Raw genomic sequence first — 25,180 nt, forward strand, 5'->3', positions numbered from 1 at the left:
ATAATATTTTTGTTTGTTAAATCGTCGCGATAAACGCAGTTGCGAAATAAATACTTTGCTCTGTCGGAAAAGTCATTTCGAACGCGGCGAATCCTCCCCCGGTCTTCCTCGAGACCCGCAAAAACTTGGGCAAAGCCACGGGCGTCTAATGTCGCGGATAAACATTGATTTTCGCGTGGCAACAAGTCGAAAGTTAAATTCATCAAATTTGCAATTTACATCAGTTTTAATCTGCGAGCAGAAACGAGTTACTACGAGCCGAAACGGCCGTTGCAGGTAGATACAGGGATGAATCGCAGACAAAAGCGGCGCGTAAGGTCCCGCGGATCCGCGGGGCATCCAGAAGCGTAGGAGGCTTGGCGTAAGCGGTAAGCTTTACCTCATTTCTGGCAATTACAGGGGATGCCAGAATCCGCCGCAAGAATCAACCCACTCCGGCCGCGTGTGTGTACCATCCACCTCTGTTTAGGTGAACCACCCCTTCGCGGTGCGCGTGTGCGCGCGGACTCGCTCGGTCCTGTGTTCGTCCCTTACACGTACTCGCTCGTACACACGCGGGGACACGCGCGCACACAGCGGTATCCATCGTGACGCTCACACGTACACCCTGGTGGGGACGGGACGCGCGTACGGCGTCATGGGAGCCCGTCCGCCACCCCTCAACCCCTACGGCTACCCTGTCCAAGAGAGAGGGTTGCCGCGAAAACCCGTCGGTTGAGCACCGCTGATCTCGCCATGTTCCCGGATCCCTGCCGCGATTGGTGGCGAATCCGACGAACGGCGTTGCCGATTCGTCGCTCCAGGCCACGCCTCCGCGCGGCTCATGCCCGGACCACCTCTTTCACCGGCGAGTAGTCTTCGGGAGTAGTTGTGTACAGCTGCGACAAAGGCCACCCCGGTAGACGACGGCCGGCTAGTCCTCGTTGACACGACGCACGCTCAAGAGCTTCGACCTTAACGGGAAAGGTTCCATCTAGCCATCTGGCGCCTGCGAAAGTGAATGAGCGAGGACGAAATCGGACGACATCCTGTCAAGAATTTGGGGAATACGCTTCCTTCCGTAAACAATTTCACTTGTCCTGAGCTAAGTAGATGGATGCGGATCGTTCGAGGACTCGTTCAAAGACTTGGACAATAGTCTGGTGTTAATAAACAATAGCGAAAAGGTAATCACTCTTGAGAACTGACTGGTATCGGTGATGAACATTTCGGAATATTTCGATGAAAGAACATTCGTCTCTCATTGTTATTTGAATGATTGTTAGAAGAGATAGATCAGTTCCGTGTCGGCAGAAAATGTTGATAAAAGTGCCACGATCTGTACCATGATTTGTGAAGAGGTGACGTGTGATTACGGAAATTCACTGTATGAAATTTAGCTCCGTATATTGAATGGGTTTCGTCCAATTTTCCATCGAACATTGGGGTGAACATATCAAGTTTTCCCGCGATTGTCCGAGCCAATAACACGATCATGTTAATCGATTGACACAGACCAAACGTTTCGATAGTTGTAACAAAGATCTACAAAAATTCAAATCGGATGTCCGTGGGCACCTAAGTTATATAAACGTATACGTATACATTGCTCTGGAACTGACCAACTTGTCAAGCAGCGCATCATGTTGCCCGAAATGCGCTTCACGGTGAAGGACACACGTGGCAAAAAGTTTTGTCGTGCGACTCGAGAGCTTTAGTACATCTGCAAAGTCGCCCGCAAAATTTTTTACCAGCGAGGGTGGTGGTCAAACTCGAAACAGTCTTCGGGAAGAGTTCAGCGAACGAGTTTCCAACAATGGATTCTCAGCAGCTCGTGGACACGGCCTCGCAGAACAGTCAGGACATCGTTTTACCGAAACCAGCCAGCAGTACGCCACGACACAGCATCGACGCGATCCTCGGATTGGCCAGCCATAAAAGGGCTCATCAGGAAATGGAGGACACCAGTCGCGACACGCAGGAAAATACTGGTACCAATTCATTCCTCCTATAACCTTTATTGGAGTAATAGTCTCCCGAAATATTTTTCTTACGCTTCTTCAGAAATTATCTTTACGGGGGAATCGAAATTTTGGCCCTGCTTCAAACTTTTATTTTCCGCCTTTGCAATGTTTCAAAATAATGATAGCTTCTCGTTTAAAACGTTCGAACATTTAATATTTCAAACGTTCAAGAATTAAATGCTGATTAAACTGTATCGATACATCGAAAACTTGTGATTTGTCAAAATTTAAGACAAAACTTGTGTAACGTTATACACATTCGTGATATTCTTAGATTCGCACAACTAAATCTATATACAAATATAAAGATTTTTTCTTAGCGCTTTTCGCAAAATTCGCAAAAGACTTTGTCGCTTTCTCGGACCGTCGGATTGAAGCGCGCGCACTTCATGCGTTAGTTTCCTCGGCATTTCTCCTCCTAAGACATGCAAAGCATCGATTTCTAAATTATAAAATACGTTACGCTGCTGAAAAACCCATTACAAATGCTTTCGAAATCCATTAACGATGCAGCTTCGATCGTCCAATTACTTTCCTTCGCTGCTACCCGTCTATGATTTATTAGTCGCTATCACATCATTAATCACCTATTCATTACCGTGTTCGGCTGCTAATTAAAAATGTATCATACAGGTTACAATCTGTTTATTAATTATTCATTAAGTAATTAATTTTCAATTTCTTTCCAATCTACAAGATCTTGAATCGCTTGACTTTGGGCGCGTTTAAGAACAAGAATGCTTCAAAGTAACGTTCGGTCGGATGTATTCAGATATAAACTTGTGGTATCACTGCCCCAAAACGAAAAATCAATAGCGCGCGTTAATAGCTTAATTGATAGAAAACCTAATTGAATTTCGACCGACGGCCGTGTGTAGTTTTCCACGGGGTCTGATCATTTTTTCGCATTTACGGACTAATTCGATTAGCAGACTAAACTGTTCCGCTGTCCGTCTGTTGAATCTTGCATCCTGCCGAACAGACACGATCAAGCGCCGCGAGTTCGCTTTGCTATCCTGTCTGGCAGTTGCGTTACGGCCAGTAATGCAGTTTGATCGGGTTTCGATTAATTATCGCCGGGGTCACGTTTGATCGATGCACATGTCCTCTGTATCCCGAGGGCAAAATTTAAGAAAAATAACGGAGAGATGTACGTGATAGAATCGTGGGAATGATTTGGACGCACGAATAAGTGGCGCAAAGCAATAATTGTTCGATAATGAAATTCAGCAGCGATTATCAATTTATCACAAAGCAATGGAGATTAAATAATTATTAGAATATTACTGTAAAACAGCAGTTCTATTGACCTTAACATTGGAAAATCATTGCGCTGCTTCACTCAGCTAGGCGCATGTGCTACATATAATTTTATATGCACAATGTAAAACTATAGTAGAGTTTCAGCATTAGAAGATTTCACAGTTTTTCCTTTGCGAGATTAAATCTATCTCCACACCGACCGGTTCTCCAACAAACGCAAGTGTAAAAAGGAGATATTAATAACTATCTCAAATCAAAATGGAACAGAGATGTAACGCGGCATTTGCAATACGCATGTCTTACAATTGACTGAAAGTTGTAACCCAATGAAATAACGTGTACCAGCATAGATAGATAAGTGCAGATCTAGATAATAATTATATTCGTTGCGTGATTTTCCACCGCACTGATGAAATCAATTTGCTGCACACTACTTCTTCACCTTCTCACGAGACATTTTATGCGCCGCATTATTTAATTTGCGCAGTATTTTTGCGCGACCGGTGAAGATTTATTCTAACAATGCACGCCGCTGCTCTATTTTTATTACATCGTAGTAATTCGTGTTTATACACCAGTACACGATACATTCATGATCTACATATCCACGATTAATGGACTACACGTTTCAGACCACCGGCCGCGATGATATTAATCATCGCGATCAATGATTAAACACGTTTAAATTCAATCTACAAATGTAGCGCGAGACTCTACGTATTTCTTTATTGTATTTCCACTTAGTGCTGAAATAATTACGTCCTTTAAGAAGAGAGGAAGAAAGCAACTTTCACAAAATAACTAAATAAAAGAGCAAGACAGTACGTCTGTCTTTCTAAATTATAATGAGATGACTATCTCTCGATAAGAGCTTAGATTATACAAATAACATTAAAATGAATTTTACCAACGATAAGCGTAAACGATAAATTAAAATAGATCAATTATAATTATTCTCGTGTTATTAAAATGTATAAAGGCCACTGATAACGTATTATCCAATCGTATTCTAAGAATATACACTTAGGTCTCGGCATCAATTTCCTGCGCGGATCCAATCCTACACCTGTCGTGTACGTGTGATTCCACACGCCACACGGGAGCGTTCGGCATAGGCGTCTCGTCAGTAGCGTTAGCGTATAATTGGAAAATCGTTAGTATCGCGACGTAGAGATCTCGTTCTCTAAACTAGGCGGACACGCTAATTCAGCGTCGAAACCGAATCGAGCGATCGAACCGAGCCGGGGCAGGTCGGTTATAGGCAGAGCGTGGCTCCCCCCCTGCTCGATGAAACGATATATCCGATAATTCCTGTTTCGAGACACTTTCGTCTCGGCTCGCCTACGCTGCCCACGAACTGTCGTTCGTGTCATTCTAAAAGTGCGCGCAACGGGGGCGAGAGCGCGAGTTATCGACGCAACACTTTCGGCGGAAGGGTCGGAATCGACAAAACAATTTTGTGCCGGCGCTACCATTATTGGTACGGTGCGCGGACGAAAAAAATGGGCAAACAGCTATCGGATATTATCGCCGTAAGTGATATAAATTAGCGTCATCGTGGAGCGTCACGTTCGTGTCTCTACCGCAAGCGAGAGCGCGCGGATCGATTGTTGCGACGCTTAATTTTCAACGAAGCGTTATACCGTTTCTCAATAACTTCCATCCTGACTAACAATGGCGTGAATATTACAGCACGTACTATCGAAACGCTTATCGCGTATCAATCGATTGTAAATTGCTAGCTCGTAAGCTTACTTAAAAAAACTTTAGAAAGTAACAGACAAATATATTGCTCGTTGTTACACCGTGCCCTAAAAATAATCAAGGGCGCAACTGTCGCGGCCCTTTTGACGCAATTCCAGTTTGTTTGGGATTAATAAGATTGATGAAAAAGAGTTGAATGTAAAAGTATTCATATTTTTCGTGATATGTTTGAACGTTACCGCGTTAAAAATATATTTTTTGGTAAAGGTACTAATTGTGCAAAATATAATTAGGATGGTTTAATACACGTCATAATGCAACGTTGGTCGATAAAAAGTTTGCTTCGGTCTCTAGGACATGTATTTCTATCCAGAAAATAATTTTCATTAAATTTTATGAATCAAATAACACGTAATCTTATCGAAAGTGGAAACGTCTGACAAAAGAAATTACATCCAAGTGGAAAATAAACGCATATAGAATGTTAAGTCATTCTTATCTGATTCCAAACTATAACAAGCCTGAATAACCCTGTCAAGCTTAATATGCAAGATGTTGGATTAATTGTCGGCGTTTATTCCCGAGGATTTACGTTGATCGTTTTCGAAGGAAATTATCAAGAGGCCAGGTGGACCAACCGCGAGAGAAATGCGCTGAGAAAGAGACGGAGGCTGCTTAGCCGAGACCCAATCTTGTCCCGCTAATCGAATTATCATTAATTATGATACCGTGCGCGCGAGAAGAAAGAAGAGGTAAAAGGCGAGGGCCAGCCGCCACTAATAAGTATGAAGGAGCGCAAGGAGAGACGACGAGAGGAGGACAGAAAAAGAGAGAAAAATGAGAGAAGAGGAGAGATAGGTGGAAGCGGCTTTAAGTCGCTTCTTAAGAGGTGAATTGACGTGCCTACTAATGGATCGTGCCTGCCTCATCTTCTTTCCTCCCCGCGCCCCTTCCTCCTTCTCCTCGTCTATCGCTCTTGTAGTTTTAACACGGGACTAACAGGTCTGTTATCCTCAGCGGGAATCGGTCGTCTACCGTGCGGCCGCGATTGATCGAAATTAACTCGCTGGAATAACGAATGGCCGTTGTCGCGACGTGCGCGCGAGCGCGATACGCGTTATTTGTACACGTGTCACCGTGCTACATTGTGAATTTGGTATTTGCCAGTCTCCCGTTTTAGCTCCCGGTCTCCCGAAATAAAGTCAAATTGCATTAAGCACAAATTGCCGTCCAAGTTAAACGGCGAGGAGCGATCGGCATTAATGCAAGATGATTGCTACCATATTGTTCACGTATGTTTTACAACTGTGTTATTTTACTGTCTAATTTACAACAGCCAATAGCTAATATATAAAAGTAATATTTAGCGAATATTATCGTTTGTAGAATCGATAATGCGAATTTTGCTAAAAAAGTTTGAGGAACTGATGTTCTCGATGAATATGTAATCTAACGACTCCCTCATGAAGATAACTTGTATTTTTCATTCATTTTAAATCGATGAAATTTTCCACATTTTCTTTTATTTTTCATAACACACTGTTCTATGTAACTATTGTTCGACAGTTAAACTGCTGACCGAAATCATGTACACCAATTCCTACATGTATGTACACTAATGCCCCAGTGGGTATTACCTCATCTTATTATCTTATTTTATCTTACCTTATCTTTCTAATGCCCTAGCAAGACCTAATGCCCCAAAAATGCCTAGTAACGCCCAGTAATGCTGTAAATCTGTACCCCACAATTCCCTCAAGGGTTTACTCCTCGCTATTGTTCTTAAAATAAAAATCAACGCATAATAATCACATTACTGCCACGCATGGGAGAGCGAGAGGGGGGGGGGGAGAGAGAGAGAGAGAGAGAGAGACAGGGAGAGACGCGAAGAAACGCGGAGAGACAGAGAGAGACAGAGAGTTTTTCTTTTTATTTCAATCGGAGTGCTCACTGTTCGTAAATAATTGTCCGCTTTTACGTGTAATTCATCGTAATCATTAATATTGTGGTATTGGAAAGATATATTGCAACTTGTGCGCTTATTGCCCCGACTGATGAAAAGGATGGAAAGCGTAAGATGGATAATGGCGGGATAAGCCGATTAAACAACGTATTAGTCGAACAAATGTGAAATCGCTTTCAGTACGCGAGATCAGTCCCGTGACATATGTGAGCAGCGACGTTAACACATTTCGAATTAATTCTTCGTCGTGTTATGAGTTCCCCAGCGATTGTCTAATTCCTTTTAACGCCGTGCTAACGTCGTTAACTTTCCGCTTCATAATTTCATCATCTGCCTCGCAAGTTTCACAATTATTCCGTCTAACTCAATTCCCGATACCAAGTCATCTTTCCGAGAACGAAGCCATAATTAATCGTGCGCACGACTGATAATATCCATGCTAATTACAATAAACCACCACGACACATTATCTGCCACCATCTCGAACATGCTATTTATTCGCAGTAAATAATTAATTTCGCGAAATGATCTGCGTGGCGAAATTGACTCGCCTAGAAAAACTTGAGCGGCGTTTGACAAAAATAAAATAATTTGTCATTTTTAATTAAAAAAAAAAGGATACGTGCCGTGTACAATAGGTAAATGGCTCTTTTGCGAAGCGAAGTATTAATCATTCAACAATTACACGATTTCTCGATAAATGCGTGAAGCTACTGCTGTCACGATGGTCCAATCGTTGGCGTCAATTTTATCGGATGGACGGACAGTCAATTTGAATGCGCGCAACCAAGGTACTTTGCCGAAACAACGATCTCGCGAAGGGACAAATACTTTGTTTTGTTTCCCCATTTGTAAAATTCATATTTCTCTTCGCTGGCATGACTCGCGTTATCACAATTTCATTACTTATTGCGCGTATGTGCACGTGCATTACCCCGCTTCATCTGATTCGAGTTTGTAGGAAATATTTACGACCTGGCTTTTACCGCTAAATTGACGCTAATCTGATCGCAGGCCCTGATATACGACCTACCCGTACTTATCAACGTACAACTTAAAATGCAACATCTACATTTTGCAGTAAGCGCGTCTGCAATGAACGAATCAATATGTATACCCATTTGCTACTCGTTTACGCGTTTATTCGAGTATCGTACACTTGTCACGCCTCCCTTCTTTCCTTCTTGTGTCTTCAAGTTGAAGCTTCGAGCCTCAAAAGACAATTTCCTTCTATATTTTTTCATATTTTACACTATTTTATCTTATATTCTATATTTCCATATGTATTTTATATTTTGTCTCTCCAAGAGAGCGAAAAGGCGACGAGTTTCTTTCGATTTGAGATTCTAGCGAGCAGATAGCGTCTCGGCGAAGTCGCAAAATCAATCTAACGCCTAAAGTTCCCGACTGCCTCTGTGCACCATTGGTAATGTCTACATTGCAAAAGTACCACGGACGTTCTACAGACGTAACGTAAGTCGCGACGCGTCGCGTCGGGCCGGAGCGCCGCACGTAAAAGCGCTTTGTTAGAGGGAGCAATTTCGATCGCGTGACAACACGCGGCGGTACGATCGTGAGCAAGGGGGGAATCGGCGATTACGTGTAATTTTATACCCGTTTATTGCTGGGGTCTCGTTGTTTTTTCGGCAGCAAACTTTTCGCACTTACATCCCGATCGCAAATTGGACGCGGCCGCGCAAGAAATGAACGAGTTCAACTCAATCGTTGACCTCCACGCGCGCTAGATTCGCGGTAACGGGGTCGGTGCTATTTTCTCTTTTCGGAATACCACCGGGCGTTGTATATTATAGAGCGGCGATTGACGAATTCTCCCTTAATGGCAAACGCACGTAATTAACGACGCAACGCGGACGATGCAAAGTGAAAATGACGACTGGTCGAAGAGTATTTCTCTCGGATAATATGTCTTTGCACATCAAGGAATATCTGGAACCAATTCCTCACGTCATAAATAATGTATAATTGAGTTGACACATTTAGAACGTCCTCGCGCTGTTTTTCCCTCGTGAATACAACCTCCGCGGTAACGATCGTCGCAAGACTAATTGACCCGAGATTTCAGACGACGATGGGATACGCAAAGTCCTTCTCTTTCGCGAGCGTGACGACGCCGGTTTAACCGGATTACCGCCGCGCTCGAGGCTTGCGAGTGGTAATTGGCGCGCGTGTGTCGCCGATCAATCGTACACCGGGCATCGCGGAATCTATTTTACTGGCGCCTCGGATACCGAAGCGCCTCGTGATCGATAGCTGACTACGCCGAGACGGAAGTCTGCATATATATCGGCCTAGATATCGCGGATACGTCGGAAGACGGAGAGGGTCGAGAGAGAGAGAGAGAGCGCGAGAGGGTGAGGTAAACAGCGTGAAAGGGAGCGAGCGAGGGATGCACAGGCACCCCTCTCCCTTCGGGGGTGGGTATATACCGGCAGACACCGGCGGAAGTAGAGACGCTCGCGCGGCGCAGTATTGGCGTAATTTGTGCAGCGATTAGCAATTGGTACGTCATTACCACGATTAATATTGACGCCTGGATAATTCAGAGCGCGGTTGTGTACGTGTATGTGTGTATGTGTGTATGTGTGTGTGTGCGAGCCGTCAGTCAGTCACTCCGCCTGCCTGCTTGCCCGTCTGCCTACCTGCCTGCCTGCTTGCCTGCGTGCGTGCGTGCGTGCGTGCGTGCCTGCCGTGCGTGCGTGCATACGTGCGTGCACGTGCGCACATCACACGCGTACGGACCGCGTTCGCGAGCCGCGCGCGGCGTTTCGGCCGTGCTGCTCATAAAGCGGTACCCAGACACAGTACACACACGCACACGCGCGCCCACGAACACGTTCGCGCGCACAACGCGGCGCGCGATGTCGGCAGAGATATCCCAATAAAGCCCGCACGCCACCGAACAATTAAATTATTAACTAGTAACGATAACGAGGGAGCCCGCCCCCGCCCGCCCGTTGATTACTATTATAACGACGGCCGCGCCGCGCCGCGCCGTCACGAGCTATAAACCACGCGAAAGGTGCGTAAACAAAATAAATCGTGCCACTCGCCCCCTCGTCTTCGCCCACCTTGACCTCCACGCACGTGTATCCGGAAACGACGCCCTCCTTCCCTCCGCCTCTCTCCCCGAGGGTCGGCCGCGCGAATTTTGCGCGGCAAGAGGAAGATTGCGTGCCCCGTGTACGCGGTAATTGCGGAATTTCAACTTCGCCGGGTATTACCGCGCGTGCCACGGAATATCGAAGAATCAGCGTCCGTCATTAGGCAGATGATCGCCGACGTAGCGACCGCTCGATTCGACGAGCGTCGGCGGGACGAGACTGTCTAAAGGTCTGTGATGCTCGAACTTGGTCCAAGCTATTCCATAAAAGCTGCAAGTTGATTGACTGCACATTTCTCGGAACTAGAACCTGGACCAAGTTCTGGCGTCGAGGACACAGGCCTTAATACTCGGTTAACCCTTTGAAACATTTTTCTATTGCACCATCTTTCGTGAAACTCTCGAGCAAGCCGTTTGCTGCGTTTTAGAAATTTACAGCTAATACGGCAGCAAAATATTTTTAGCAAACCCCTGATTAGGTACGATGGCGAAAATTTGTCTTTCAGTGCCCAAAAAGATTCGAGAGCTAATATATTAGTTACGTTGCAGTTCATTCTGAGGCTGGCGTGTTGCTCGGAAGCTGATTCTCGTTTGAAACATCGCTGCGCGCGCGGATTTAGCGTTTTCTGCTCCACGGCCAGGTCGACCCGCTCTATAGGTAGAAACCCTATCCTCGCGACAAGAACCCGATGACAGCTTAAGAATATTACCTCCAGCGTGTTGTGCGATACACACATACGCGCGCCCTGACGATTTAATATCCCGTACGCGAATAATCGACCAACTCAATATTCATCTTACGGAGATTAAGCGCGCGCGCCCTTGCCTGCACCTTCTTCGTAAACAGCTGATAGCGCGCGTATTACAGCGTCGAGGAGGGGAAAAAAGACAGCCGCGATTACGCGCGGCAACTTACGAAGCAATTTACTCGCTCGCAGTTTTGTTAACTCGGTTATCGATTAACGCGACCTGCACCGGCATCGGTCATCCAGAAATTTAATTTATCGCAAACCGGGGGTTACTAATGTAACCGGTGCCCGGTCTCCTGGCGCGGGAGAGATAACGCGTTTTACATTCACTTACGCCGAGGAAGAAAAACCTCGCCGGAGATATCGATCGGAAACCAGTTCGCTAATTTACCCCGCTCGTTCCCTTTCTCGCTCGCTTTATTAATCCCCCGTCAATTAACTCGACTAACAGCTCCCGATGATCCGACTGCGAGTGCTTTAAATAAATTAAATTTGCTGGGTGGTATTGGCCGGCGCATTAAGTACCGCCGCGGTAATAAAAACACTCCGCCCGACTGTGTCTCGGGCGAGCGAAAGGGCATCGTCGTCGCGCGGGCGGAGACACTTCTCCTGGAGGATCGATACGTGCGTCGGATTAAAGAGCGCGACAGGTGACAGTGGCTTTTACGAAGAAATTTCCGTCGAAACTTTGTGCCGCGCAAAGTGGCCATTGCGTTTCGTTCCGGAGATAAAAACTGAAAGAGTCGGGGGAGCCGCGGGGTCGGGAGGAGAGGACCGAAAGAGAGGAAGACACAGGACGGGGGTGGACGAGGGACGGGGGGTGAGGAAGGAACGACACCGGTGATGGTCCACGAGAAGACAAATTCTGTAATCCTCTTTGGTCGGCGAGCTAAGCCCTCTGTGTGACGGCATACCTTTCCTCTTTCTCTTATTTCCTCCCCCGTTCCGTCCCTCCTTGTCCTCACCGCGCCGTCTCCTCCCACGCCGATCAAGGAAATTAAATTCCGAATCGACAGCCGTGCTTAAGTACAAACGACGGCGCGGTGTATCCTGCATCGAATATCGAGCAGTATCCGCCAAGAAATCCCCGTTTTTCACGAAAGAAATTTCGTACGTGTCGAGAAACGCTCGGGGAACCGTTGGCGTTATGGACTTGGCGATAAAAATACTATCTCGGTCAGTGCACGTAAGTGCATAATTGAGTGCAAAGGTGACAGTAACGATGAATAGGTATGTGATGAGTAAGAAATAAAAAATAAAATGTCTCTACAGCGAAGTATTCTGTGAAATTTATTTTGCATAATAAAACGTTAGACAAGATTATCAACTATGTATATTGACTGTGTATAGCAATTATGTATATCGACGGAGAGAAGGGATGAGGAAAGCGTAATTGCCGTAATTAGAAATTTCATCTTTTATTACGTAAAAAGTGCTTAGTAATCGAGATAAATAACGCATCGAACTTCGTTGTATTGTAATATTACGTGTTCTAAAAACGCGATATTTAAGCTAAGTGTTCGATCATTAAAGGTGTATTAGCGCTGGATTTAACGATCCTGATTATCGGCTCTTCTCAGGCGAGTTAACTAAAATAGCACCGAGAACGGAATATTAATCGTTTTGGGCATCTAGTTTTTGATTATGGATACCGCGTTAGTCGTATCAATATTGGACAGGAAATTCAATTAAATACGCGGCACGAGCTTAATGTACACATTCCGCGTGGCATCGCCGAGTTTACAAAATCATCGCGTGCGTCCGTCCTTCTTTATCTCTGATATCGCCTATCTCGCGCAATTTTCGCATCAGCTATCAATTTTCATCATCCACTCTGCCTTATGTATATACGTATACATATTATTGATCGTTCTCGCGATTACAAATTAAGGCTCCGCGAACGGATACGAGAAGCGAACTTTTATCGATATAACAACATTACGACGGGATATCAAGCTGCTACGAAATCGTTATCTCGGGACACCGAGCTGCCCGATCTGATAACCGCGCGAAAAAAATGTCATTGCAAAATAATATTGGATTACGGGTGTCTAAAAAAGCGCGAAAGTTCATCGGTTTCATGCAACCATCTTGACACTTGATTGGCGGTTGACCGGCTTCTCGTTTTATACGCCAAAGTATGACTTTCCCTTAACAAATGCCAACGGGACATTAATTAATTTGAGCGGCAGCTGGATATCATCGTCCACGACTGATCCGCGAAAGCTCGTATATTTGTTGGAATCAATTCGTTTACCTCTAATTCATCATTCGCGACATTTGCTGGTGGTAAATATATTAAATGCGCGCTTTGGGATATATGCGGTTTACATTACAAACAGGGAAACGAACTGGACTACCCCGAGCTAGCCGCTTTTAATAAGCACCTAACAATGCGTAACTCGTGACATGTCTGATGATTTTTTTAAGACCCATTCCGCTCGATCGCGTCGCTAAATTTTACAGCGCGAGAAATTTAATTCCCATCGCGGATACGCGATCCGTTCGCTCGGGTGTCGATGTTAAACCGCATATATTGTGGATATTTACGAAAATGCTGTCTATCAAAGTTAGAAACATGCATTTCGCAAAATACCGCGAAGCGCTAGATAGGATTTTTTTCACACATTAATGATTCACTCTATTTTCACACAAAATGTCCGCTCTGAGGAAGAATGCATTACGATAATAAATATCAGTCGTTCATTGACATTAACCAAAGGTTTACAAACGATATAAATGTATGGTGTGTAAATCACAAATACCGATTTTTAATAACGCGACTACTTTAAATAATACAAGCGAACGAAACGTCGCACAGCGTGTGAAAATATCGTTCAGCCACTCAGCGTACAGCTTCGTGCTCCGTGCACTTTATATCGCACTTACACGATTGCGCGTGCTATCGTTCTCCAGGGAATAACGCGCGGCGCATTAACTCGCCGCTAACGCGCTCCTCAATCGACGCCTTAACTCGATTAAGCCGCCGAGAAGAATCAAAAGGCCCCCACGGCGTTTTGAAATTTATCAGCGATCAGTGTTGGCCCATTAGAGCCGGTGGCCGGTCCGGGGAGCGAAGCCACGAATCTCTCTCGTTCTCTCCTCTCTCTCTCTCCAACCGCTCCGTCCATTATACTATCTCGCCGTGTCAATCTCTTAAGTAGCTAGAGAACCGACTAGGACCGCTTTGCATCTGCGCGATACCATCTCCTCCGTCGCTCGGGAACGCGAAATACCGGCGACTGTCTCGTTCATCCCTCTCCGAGATCGTGTCACAAAATTGCTCATCAGGACGTTCCTATTCGCGCCGATGAGAACGCAGGAAACGTTCTACTTGTTCCGCGGGGCCCGAGACACGCTAACAATAAGCAGAATAAGGACCCCTGATAGAAGGCAACATGAAAACTGCATTAGTTTATTCCTGCGTTTTGCAGCGACGTGAGATGCTCCGAGAGATCTCAACAGGATCTGATATCATTTATATAGGCGCATATATCTTATATAAATACATTTCTTTACGAAATGTACGCATTTTGCGTAACATAAAATTTTTGTATAACAAAGCAACGAAAAATATTTGTTATTACATTACCGAAACAATTTTTCGCGTATCCGGTTCTAATAGTTTTTATAAAAATTTATTTTATTTTCAAAGCGATACAACTGGCTGTAAATTTAATTAAGAGAACTCGTTGCGAAAAATATTACCTCTCAGCCAGGATTCGAGCCTGGACCACCCTCATGCCGTGACGGACGTCTTTGATCACCGAGACATTGTGACAAATATTACGAAGGATGCATCGCAATAATAGACCCACCCAGACCTCTGTGAAGTTGGCACCTCATGCCTCAACAAATCATTTATTTTTTCAGTTCTGAATGCACCCCGAAGAGTTCTAGAGTTTCTTATCAATTTTAAAAATAGTTTTGGCGAATTTACCTAAAAAAGTTAAATTTGAAACTTGGGGATGCTAACTTCACAAAATGAAAACTCGAAATCAGCGATAACACTAAAAGTATTGGAAATATTTAATTTTACTATTAGGATTTCCTTTAGAACTCTTGAGGGGCTACCCAGAACTCTCAATAGAACTGCCAAAATTGTAAAAATAATTTTTTTCTAACCTAGGGGGTGCTAACTTCACAAAATGGAAACTCGAAATCAGCGATAACACTAAAAGTATTGGAAATATTTAATTTTGCCATTAGGATTTCCTTTAGAACTCTCGAGAAAAAAATTTTCCTCCTTCGGGACTTACAAATTTTTCGAATCGAAGGAGGAAAATTTTTTATCAGTTCCAGCAGTTCTGTTGGGAGTTCTGGGTAGCCCCTCAAGAGTTCTATCGAAAATTAAGGCTCGAAGCGCTACGACCGACGAATAAAAAGTTCTCGCGATTTTTCATACTTCGGTTCGAAATATTTCCAAATCCCGAAGGAGGGAAATTTTTTAACAGTTCCAGCAGTTCTATTGGGAGTTCTGGGTAGCCCCTCGAGAGTTCTAAAGGAAATCCTAATGGCAAAATTAAATATTTCCAATACTTTTAGTGTTATCGCTGATTTCGAGATTTCATTTTGTGAAGTTAGCATCCCCAAGTTTCAAATTTAACTTTTTTAGGTTAATTCGCCAGAACTATTTTTAAAATTGATAAGGAACTCTAGAACTCTTCGGGGTGCACTCAGAACTGAAAAAAAAGATTTTTTGAGACACGAGGTGCCAACTTCACAGAGGTCCCACCCAGACTTTATTTCGCCGGCTTACATTTGTAAAATGACGATATGAATTTCTCGCAAATGTTCGTAACGCGCGGAAAATGGTCAACGAGACGCTCTTCGATTCTCAACCGCCCCTAGCCAATTCTGATCTCGGCTCTCGGATAATGTCATAAACTTTCGCTTTCCGGGCATAGTGTCGCGTTTAATCCACGAAAATGCAGGTCGTTCTCGTTATATCGGGGGATGTACTCCTCGATATAACAGGGCGGCAAGTAGTAAGAGCGACGGCGCTCCGCCACCCTGCAGCTGCCTCGTAGGATTTAATCACGATGGTTACTCTGTCCCGACCGAAACCAATTATTGCGCAGACGTATCCCGCGCACATACACACGAGGCATCCAGTTATTCGAGTATACGCCTACCCCCGTATCACAGAAATCCGCTTCTGTGAATATCCGTACGGAGCAATCGTCGCGCGCAAACAGCACGCGAGCGTGGGATATTTCGTACTTATTCCCCGTTCCCCTATTATTTTTCGATACGGGCGGATAAATAATCGAGACACAACTGCCCGGGTCGGCACACCTCGCGCCAATCATTTATTTGCGGATATTAAAAAATTATAAAGGAATCGCGTGCCATCGCCAATCCGCGCTGCGCGTTATTTGTTACGGGGTGCGATACGTGTAATGTCCAGATCGATAGAGGTATAAGTTGCAAACTTATTCGGTGCAATCTGTTTCAATTTTTTTCAAATGTTTTCATTTGACACTAATGCCTAAGAGTGAGAACGACGACACGCAACTTCCAGGTGTAAATTTCCAACTTCTATCGGGTGGCGGTTAGAACTTTACGGAGCACGAATGAACTTTTAGCATGCACGCGCACGGCTGCACGTCTTTCGGAGAAGGCTGAATTAAATTAGTTAATAACCTTCGACCGCCACGAATCTGCAAACATTCGCAATTTCTGTCTTGCAATCTCACGATTGGATAATTAAAATTCACCAGCAAGTTTAAAACAGCGATAATGTTGTTAAGTTTCTTATATCGAATTACCATGCGTTTTCTTCGTCAAATTAGTACGAAACGGTTACAACTAAATTAAATAACATACCAATTCCGATTTGGAAATTGCTCTCACTTTCGCGTGTAGGCATGTTCAAAGGAAACATTTAAATGCTTCCCTCTATAAAACTATACAATCCAATATAAAAATTGTGGACGTTGTTTCTAACAGAAAACCCTGCCAAAATCTACAAAATGTTTCACATTTATTTATACTAGAAATTTTCACTAAAAGAGCCGTATTTTACTAGAAATGATATCTGGATTAATAGTTCCTAAGCAAATTTCCTTTTCAAAAATTAACAAAACTTCTGCACAAACCTATCTCGCGGCGACTGTTTGGTTTGTGAGAGAGAAGAGTCCACTAGTTTATAAATCCTTAATTTTCATATAAACGTGACCCTGAGGAAAGAAAGAAGATCTAGCGACTTGGAACAGAGCAATCACCATGCGGATGCATGTCGTAGGAGATAGCGTAGGAGGATCACGAAGGGAACGGAAGGAGACCGTGGCCGAAGAAGAGGTGGAAAAGGGGGAGGGGGCGGAAGAGGGCAGTGCGGTGGCACGGTAGCGTCGGCACTCTCGACGGGAGAGAGAGAGGAATAGAGGACCATTATCGATTGTTGTTGATAATTAGCCGGTACAAGCGCGCGTCAATCGCCAGCCAAGGCGAGGTTATTAGGTTGTTGGTTAGTGCCGGGCGAAGCTTCTCGCGAGGAAGCTATGCGCCGGGGATGCGTGGGCGCCGCGCGTGTGTTGGGTGCGTGCGCGTGACCGGTGGATGCGTGCCGTGCCAGCAGCCTGCGCACGCTCGCGCGAGTGCGCGCGGAACGCCGCCATCGAGCCACCACCCCCTACGGCCCCACAATTCGATCTAACGCGCTGCGCTGCGACGCGAGAGAAGGTTAATTATGCAGTTAATGAGCGAGTACCTGGGTATATGTATATCCACACACACACACACATATATATATAATATATGTCGAAGGGGGGTCCCAGGAGGTACTGCCCAAAAGAGAAACTTCCCCTGATCGGTACGTCTACAGGACCGATCGGGATGAAGTTAGGATTTACGGCGGGGGCGAACGCGAAGGGTGGAGTAGCGACGGGGGGTGCAGGGTGGAAAATACCTATTTGCTACCGCGGTCCCGCAGGATCAATCTCTTCGTCGGTGGTGCCGTTCGGTTTCTTGGACGATATTACACTCGGGGACGGGAATAATGCGAGGTTTGATCGGGCGTTCGTCGACGAGTAACCGCAGCACCCGGGATGGATGTAATTTGCAGGGAAAATGATCGCGTAATAGTTCGCCCAGCGAGCGCAACGCGTTCCGCATTGTGTAATAGCGTACAGTCGTATTAATCTTTAGCGGAGCCAAGACAGGACTGCGAAACGGCGGATCGAAGTGCAGTTTTGTTTGCCGTTTAATTGCCCGCCGCGCAATTTTTATCGACGGCTTTCGTAAAATCTGTCGCAACATGTCTCGCGTGCTATGCAAATCCTTGATATAGAGATAACAATTTGAATCAATTTTTGCCGAATTAAAATAATGTATCTTTTAATGGTAGATAAAAAAAAGTCTCTTGTACGATTAATATTGATTTAGCAACCTAATATACGAGGAAACGGTGAAGAAATTCCGCTTTTCGAGCGATATTACCTCGAAAATGAAAATAATGTGAGCTCTGATTGGTCGTTCAGACGCGAGCAATCATCAACCTCAACGAAAGGTGTAATTTGCAAGGAAAGAGATAGCGTAATTGCTCGGTGGAAGTGCCGCGTGTTGACGCGCCTTAAGTTCTCTCACAGCGACGCAAAGTGCTCGAAAATTACCCAGTGATTACTCACTTAATGATTTAATCCGCGAAATTGCACGGTCTGGCGACGATCGTGTAATTTACGAAGAAAATTGTAATTTATACGAAAGTAGGTAAAAGTGCACGGTAAGACACAGTAGTAGTATTTTTACCCGAAGCAGCGGACTTTCCACAAACCGTGCGATGCAATATTTTTTCCCTCTCGCAACACTTGTTTTCGAAAGAGAAAATCTTTGCGAGGTAAAATTAAAATGAAAATTGAATTTAAAACTGAGCATCGAGTAATTGCACGAAGAAATGACGCGAAATCAGATTTCTGTTATGTTAAAAGTAGATATGGATTTCAGAGTTAACATTGTAAATCAAATGTCTTCGGTGTAATACATTTCCACTACCTAACAAACTCTAAAATTCACCGACAAGGTATTCGTAATTTGTCTTTAAATTGTCTACCGTATTTTTGACGATACAGTTATTAGAGACATAAATAATGGCACGTCCATTTCCTGTGTTACATAAATTAAATAGAGATACGCGGTATCATATCAAGAAAGCTTATACTTTCCGAGACTACGGCAAACACGATGTCATCGTCAGCGCTGTCATCGCCAATGCAAATCTCATTACAATGCACCTGCGCTTTGACAGTGAAACAATTAAGCACAGTGCGCGCCCGGCACGGCATATCGTAGTCGGTCGGACAATTAATTCCGCGCTTAAATCGATTAGACCTCGGCCGGAATACCGAGCACGAATGCCGCGGCCACGTTTCTAAATGCACAAATACGACGGAATGCGTCGTCGTTATTTGCAATGAAAATGATCGCGTGATTGTTCGGCAGCGTAAATAAATCCCCGTCGTTTTCGCTGCGCTGACCCTTTCGTTAACGATGATAACGGCGGTGGCGATGTGGCCGTCGCCTTAATAAAGCGCCGGATAAGCGGTGACGAAACGATAGAGCCCAGTTACACGAATGCAACGTGTCACTCGGTATAAAAAGGGGTGCGTGTCGACGCGCACTTACGCCGATGCTCCCGTTTATCTCGCCAACGATTAGATGATTCCGGGACATCCTTCCCTCGAACACCTGGAAACGAGAACGTTTCCGACTCTACTCGTTTTATACCTCAATCGTAATACGCAGACTTGTCCTGCCTATTTCTATCCGCAGCGGAATTATAGGGTTTTAACAAATTTATTTCATCAATTGTTTCATAGCAACCATAACACAGTTATTATTTCGACAATTACGCTATTTTCTCTTTCATTATTTGTTTATACACTGCACATGTATAATTTCTTCCTTATTCGACGACACAGAAACCTGCATTTTGTAACGTGTTTATTTTAAAAAAAAATGTTTCAAGTGTCTGATTAAACGTTGAAAGAAATATCGTTAGAAAGAAAGAAAATATTTTACGGTATTTTATAACATTTTTCCAAACGTAAATGCTTCGCCAGCAGCTTTGTTCTCCAATATCCAATCTTCCACTCTCGCGTTAATACCGTAAAGAGAGGGAAGTGTCTTTTATTTATTTCAAATCATTGACGGAAGAAAAAATAGCAATTTAGTTCATCCACTTCGTTATCCGGCGAAATCATGTGGGAAGAAGGTTCATCAACGTTCATAATGGTGCATCGTGCGCTGATTTACATTTTATTTTTGCAAGTTCGCCGCGAGATTATATTGTACCTTCATATAAAGGAAATATGACAACCGATACCGTACGTTCTCGCTCGCCGAGAAAAGTAATCCACCCGTCGAACCGTAACTGGCGTCCTTCCGTTCTCCTTAAGCATCGCATACATTAAACGTCAAATACCCTAATTAATCCTCGTAGTCTCTTTTACATTCAACGAAGCGTAACGCGTCGTATTTCGCTCGATCGCGCAAAAGGAGAAAAAAACAGAAAGAAGGGAAAGAAATCCAGGCGCGAGTGGCGCTTTAAATCGCACGGCCGAATTCACTCGTACGCGCGTTAACGCGTTTCCGCGCGGCCACGCGTTGCAGCACTTCTAATAGCTACTATTATGCGCGCATAATGGGGGTAATAGCTGCGACTCCGGATAAATCGATCACCATTACCGCTCCTATTACCCGTAACGACCGTTTCCGAGGAGACCTGACCACTCTCTCCCTCTGTCGCGGTGTTCCAGGTGAGAACAGCTGCAACTCCACCGGCGGCGGCAGCGACGAGGAGCTCGGCGCGGGCTGCGGGGAGGACATAAACGGCAACGGAGGCAAGAAGAAGCACCGTCGCAACCGGACAACCTTCACGACCTACCAGCTGCACGAGCTCGAGAGAGCGTTCGAGAAGTCCCACTACCCGGACGTCTACTCCAGGGAGGAGCTCGCCATGAAGGTCAACCTCCCGGAAGTTCGTGTTCAGGTGAGTCACTCGCCGAGCGAAGTCGGCAGGGTCGGCAGGGAGGAGGAGGTAACGTTTCCTTCCTGCGACTTGTAGCGTGTTCGAGAGTGAAGCGAGCGCTCTTTCGAACTTAAAAGTGATGACGCTCGATTGAAAAATATCTTTTCCTTTTACGGAGCGGAGGAGGAGACGGAAACACGTTGAGAGATCTTTTATATCCCCTCCCTTTTCGCGAGAAATCATTTTATATCCCCCTGAGAACGCTTAATAGATTTATAAATTGCCTCTTGCCTCTACACGCGTACAGACAAACCCTTTTAGGGTCTTAATATCACGACGACTATTTCCTATCGCGTCTCTTCTCCACAGCTAGAGAAAAGTTCCCTATTATGAGACAAGCTCCTGGTACGAGATAGCGGGGTTTCTGCTAAATTAATAGACACCATCTATCGGTTTTATCGTTCATTTATTGCCCTTGGAGTGAAATCGGTTTAATGGAAGACTCATTGTTAGATCGTGTAATCGGTGTGAATAAAGATTTGCGATAAAATTTTCATGTTGAAAACTTGCCATCTCGTATTAGAAGCCTATATCTCATAATAGAGGACTTTCCTCTAATACCAGAAAATGCTTTGATAATTGTGGTGAACGGGAACGGACTGACCATCGTTGCATAATAAAATGTAGCATGAAATATACATTTTGATGTAAAGCAGGACTACCGAGATACCGAAAGATTTATTGCAATTAGGTACGTAAATAATCTCGTGCGCAAAGTACGGGTGCTACAAACGTTTCTCTCGTACTTATTGTTAGACGCGAAGGCGGTATGAATTTGCGCGTGCGACCCGCGGCGCACGATAGAGTAGGATTTATTCTTCCTCAGCCGAAATTTGACGGATACGAATATCGTGTTCGGCGAACCGGCCGGGGGGGGTTAACGTTGGCGTTTCCGTGCAAACAATCGGAACGACAATCGCTGCCTGGCGCGCTGGGCCAACGTATTAGACTAAATTAAATTAATTATGTGCGTGACAGCGATAAAAGCACGCAGTCGCGTGCGACGACGCATCGATTAGGCTCCCGGGGGCACGCTTGCCGAGCGGCACGTAGTACACGCCGGGGCCCAGTGGCGCAGCTACCGTGGCTCCGATGGTCCGTCCAGGACCATCGCGTACGGTCCTCCGGTCCCATATCCACGTTATCGCACGCTTTTTTTATTCTAATCTCGCGCGAGAATTGAAACGTTCTCGGCCAGTAAAAGCGAAGCGCATTGTAAAACAGACGCAATCAAATGATAAGAAGGGGAGGGGAGAGCAATTATTAAGTATGTATTTTAATAATCAATTTCCGGGTTAGTGCACTTACAAATCCCAATGGGAGAGTGATAACAATAATTATCTTTACGAGCTTCTTACAAACTTGTTTTTTGCTCAAAGAGATAAGGGTCTAAAAGGGGGCAGAGAGAGAGGGAGAGAGAGGGCCCGTAAGAGACCTCGGTACAGGCCTCGTCAGCATCGCCACTTTGTTACGCTATTGGGCGGGGCTCTCGGCAACATAGGATAATAACCCGGCCGGCAGCCTTACGAGCACCTGCTTTTTCTTTCTACCTCCTCGAACGCGGAATTGATTTTTACCGGGCGCCCGCCTTAAGTCTCCACTGCCGCGAAGGGCTGGCTCTCTCGCCTGCCAGCGATGGTTAAGATTACGCGTCGATTGCAATTAGGGTTTTATCGAGGCGACCACGCTAATTCGTAGTGTCGCGGGCATTCGGCTCGTTAGAGTTACCATTAAACACGCAATGCGAGAAACGTAGGAATTATCTTCGCGCCTTAAGTGGCCTATAGATGGCCGTTAAGAAGGGTGCAACGGCGGCTTGGAAGTAGGCGAGGCATGAGCCGTCTGTCTCTCAGAAAGCTGGAGCTTTCATTGTCGCAATTAACAAGCAGTTTATATCGCGAGATAAGCACGTCGTCCCAGTAACAAAGTTGCTCCATAATTTATCTCTCTCTCTCTCTCTCTCTCCTACTTTTCTGCGTTGTATAGACGATAGGCAGATAATTAGCAGTAGAAGCTAAGTAGGTACAGAAACATTACGGCGCGACTGTAATTATAATGTGTCGGCTTATTGTAAAAATAAAATTATTTTGTAAATTCTTTCACGAACGCTTGCGATACGACATACTTGCATTTCCGTGAGACACAGAAAAAGAAATCCTAATTGTCTTTGCATATTCGAGACTCGCTATTTGAAAAATCGCTACTCCAACAGTAAGAAACTGTTTACAAAAATAATGAACTGTATAAAGAAACAATGCGTTATTACGAAGCCCGTACAACGTATGTGTGTTACTCGTAATCTTTTCATCTCGCTCGGGTGATGTAACAAATAGGCATTAATTTATTCGACACAAATTATAATTACAATTAATAAACTCCATAAGGCTCACGCGTGATAAACACAAATTCGAAGGATTAAGGACGACAAAGCCGTGGCAGGATGTAAGTGTCTAAATAATTCATATTATAAATTTATTGCGAAAAAAATATTACCTCAGCCAGGGTATATAAGTTGTAATGAATGACATAATAGTCAAAGTGTATTCACACGCGACTCGAGTACGCTGTTATTCATACGAAGCTTTAAGACACTCTAGAATTCGATTTCTCGCCCTGCCCAAGGGGCTACGTACAAGAATACACTTGTCCAGTCAGCGTCGGGGAAATTCGGGGGAAAAAAATTTTTTTAGCAAACACGCGGACCTGCCCTCTGGAAACAAAACGTCAACGTGCCGCGCGAGGGGCGGGGGAGGCGTCGTTCCTCCGGGGTCGACGGACTCGCAATTAAAAATTTAAATTGCGTTTAAAACCCACCGTGAGCTGCCGACACGCTCGCGCTTCGTCTTCTCGCGAGGAGCGGGCTTTTTTCCCCAGTGTTTCGAAGCACGGGTCCGCACGGTCCGCGCGCGTCTTGTTCTCTCGTTTATTTTCACCACCCCCGGCCTGCTCTCGCTAACCGTGGCACCGCAACCGTCTCAGGCCGCCCCCGAGGTATACCTAATCGCTTAAGCTTATTACGCCAGAGCGGACAAGGCGGTTGTGGAATCAGCTTTGCTCGCGATGCAAGCGCGGGGCTGGGCTCTATCCGCTCGCCCGGCCGCGGCGAGCCGCGCGCCGCGCCGTTCGGTTTCATCATTTTTAATTGATAGCGCACGCCAATCCCGTCTGTCGGATTTATTAGGCCGCTCGACGAGATGGTTTCGAAGGGACGGGGATGGGCTGGGGTAGAAAACGGGGCTGGGGACGGAGGGGGGGTTTTTATTGGGCGTGGCGGAACGCGGACGGGATTCCGTCGGCGGTCGCTGCGGTCTGATTGTCATCGGAAAAGCGCCGCGCGCGTTTTCCAGCTTTTCCCCGATCCGGTGGTGCACACGTGCGCGCGCGAGCAGGTCACGCGTAAGTTAACGCGCCCCGCTCTCGTCGTCGTAATCGTCATCGCTTTTGGAATACGCGAAATTGCGTTACGCACGGGCGTCACGGGAGTGCAAACAGTCCGAATTGATTAATCTTAAGTCGGTGATTCCGTAACATTTTAAAATTATCGCGCAGCCCGTGACAGGGAGGAGAATCGCACGTCCCACACGCCCATGGAACCGATTTCAAGTTTTGTTTACTGATATGCGACGCCCATACGCACATAATAAAACTTTAATAACAATTACTGTTGTATATTTGCCGCGCGACATTTTAGCCAACATTTTTGTAGAATTTGTAATAGGATCTGTTTTTATTTCAATTTTGCCCGATGGAACGGGGACGGCGGATTTTAAAAGAATGTAACGCGCACGGTTTTAAACACCTGCTGTGTTTGTTATTCGTTAAAAGTACATTATTTTATACGCTGCGACAAAAATATTTCGCCCGGATCAATTAATGGGCAAATGGTTTAGCTTTAAATCGCGCGTAATGTTTGTTTGTGTACTAAATCGAAAAATAGATTGCAGAAAATGTAAAAGGGAATAAAAGCTCGGGGAATTATACGGGAAGCCGCATCTTTTCAAAGAGATAAATGGAATTGGGTAATGCAACTTCACTCGGTTAGATTTACGAGCGGGCTCGCTCGTAAATTACTAACCGTTTTGTAGCTTCGATTCTTCGACTGCGCGCCGACGCCCCCGACCTCGTCGCGAATCCCCGCGTTTACATAGCTTCACGACCCCCCCCCCTCTCTCTCTCTCTCCTCCCCGCTGTTTCTCCCAGCTTCTCCGCGTCTCTCCCTGTCTCTCCGCAACTTTCCGCGTCTCTCCGCATCTTTCCGTGACTTTACGCGTCTCTCCCTGTCTCTCCGCGTCTCTCCCTATTTCTCCCCGTCTCTCCCTGTCTCTCCCTGTCTCTTCGTGTCTCTCCGCA

General features: G+C 45.4%; 1 protein-coding gene across 2 annotated transcripts in view; it reads left to right on the forward strand.

Annotated features, from left to right (window-relative positions):
- Nucleotides 1-860: 860 nt before the first annotated feature.
- The window catches only part of LOC105568366 (retinal homeobox protein Rx1-like), a 50,300-nt gene continuing 25,980 nt past the window's right edge, over nt 861-25,180 (forward strand). For both annotated transcript variants that reach the window (XM_012023993.1, XM_012023994.1), the window contains exons 1-2: nt 861-1,970; nt 20,559-20,791. In XM_012023993.1, the coding sequence (XP_011879383.1) occupies nt 1,796-1,970; nt 20,559-20,791 (408 nt within the window). In that variant the 5' untranslated portion in view covers nt 861-1,795. The remainder of the gene's footprint in view (nt 1,971-20,558; nt 20,792-25,180) is intronic.

Source organism: Vollenhovia emeryi, unplaced genomic scaffold (genome assembly GCF_000949405.1).
Source record: "Vollenhovia emeryi isolate VEMERY1.0 unplaced genomic scaffold, V.emery_V1.0 DF939130.1, whole genome shotgun sequence".
NCBI classification, from domain to species: Eukaryota; Metazoa; Arthropoda; class Insecta; order Hymenoptera; family Formicidae; genus Vollenhovia; species Vollenhovia emeryi.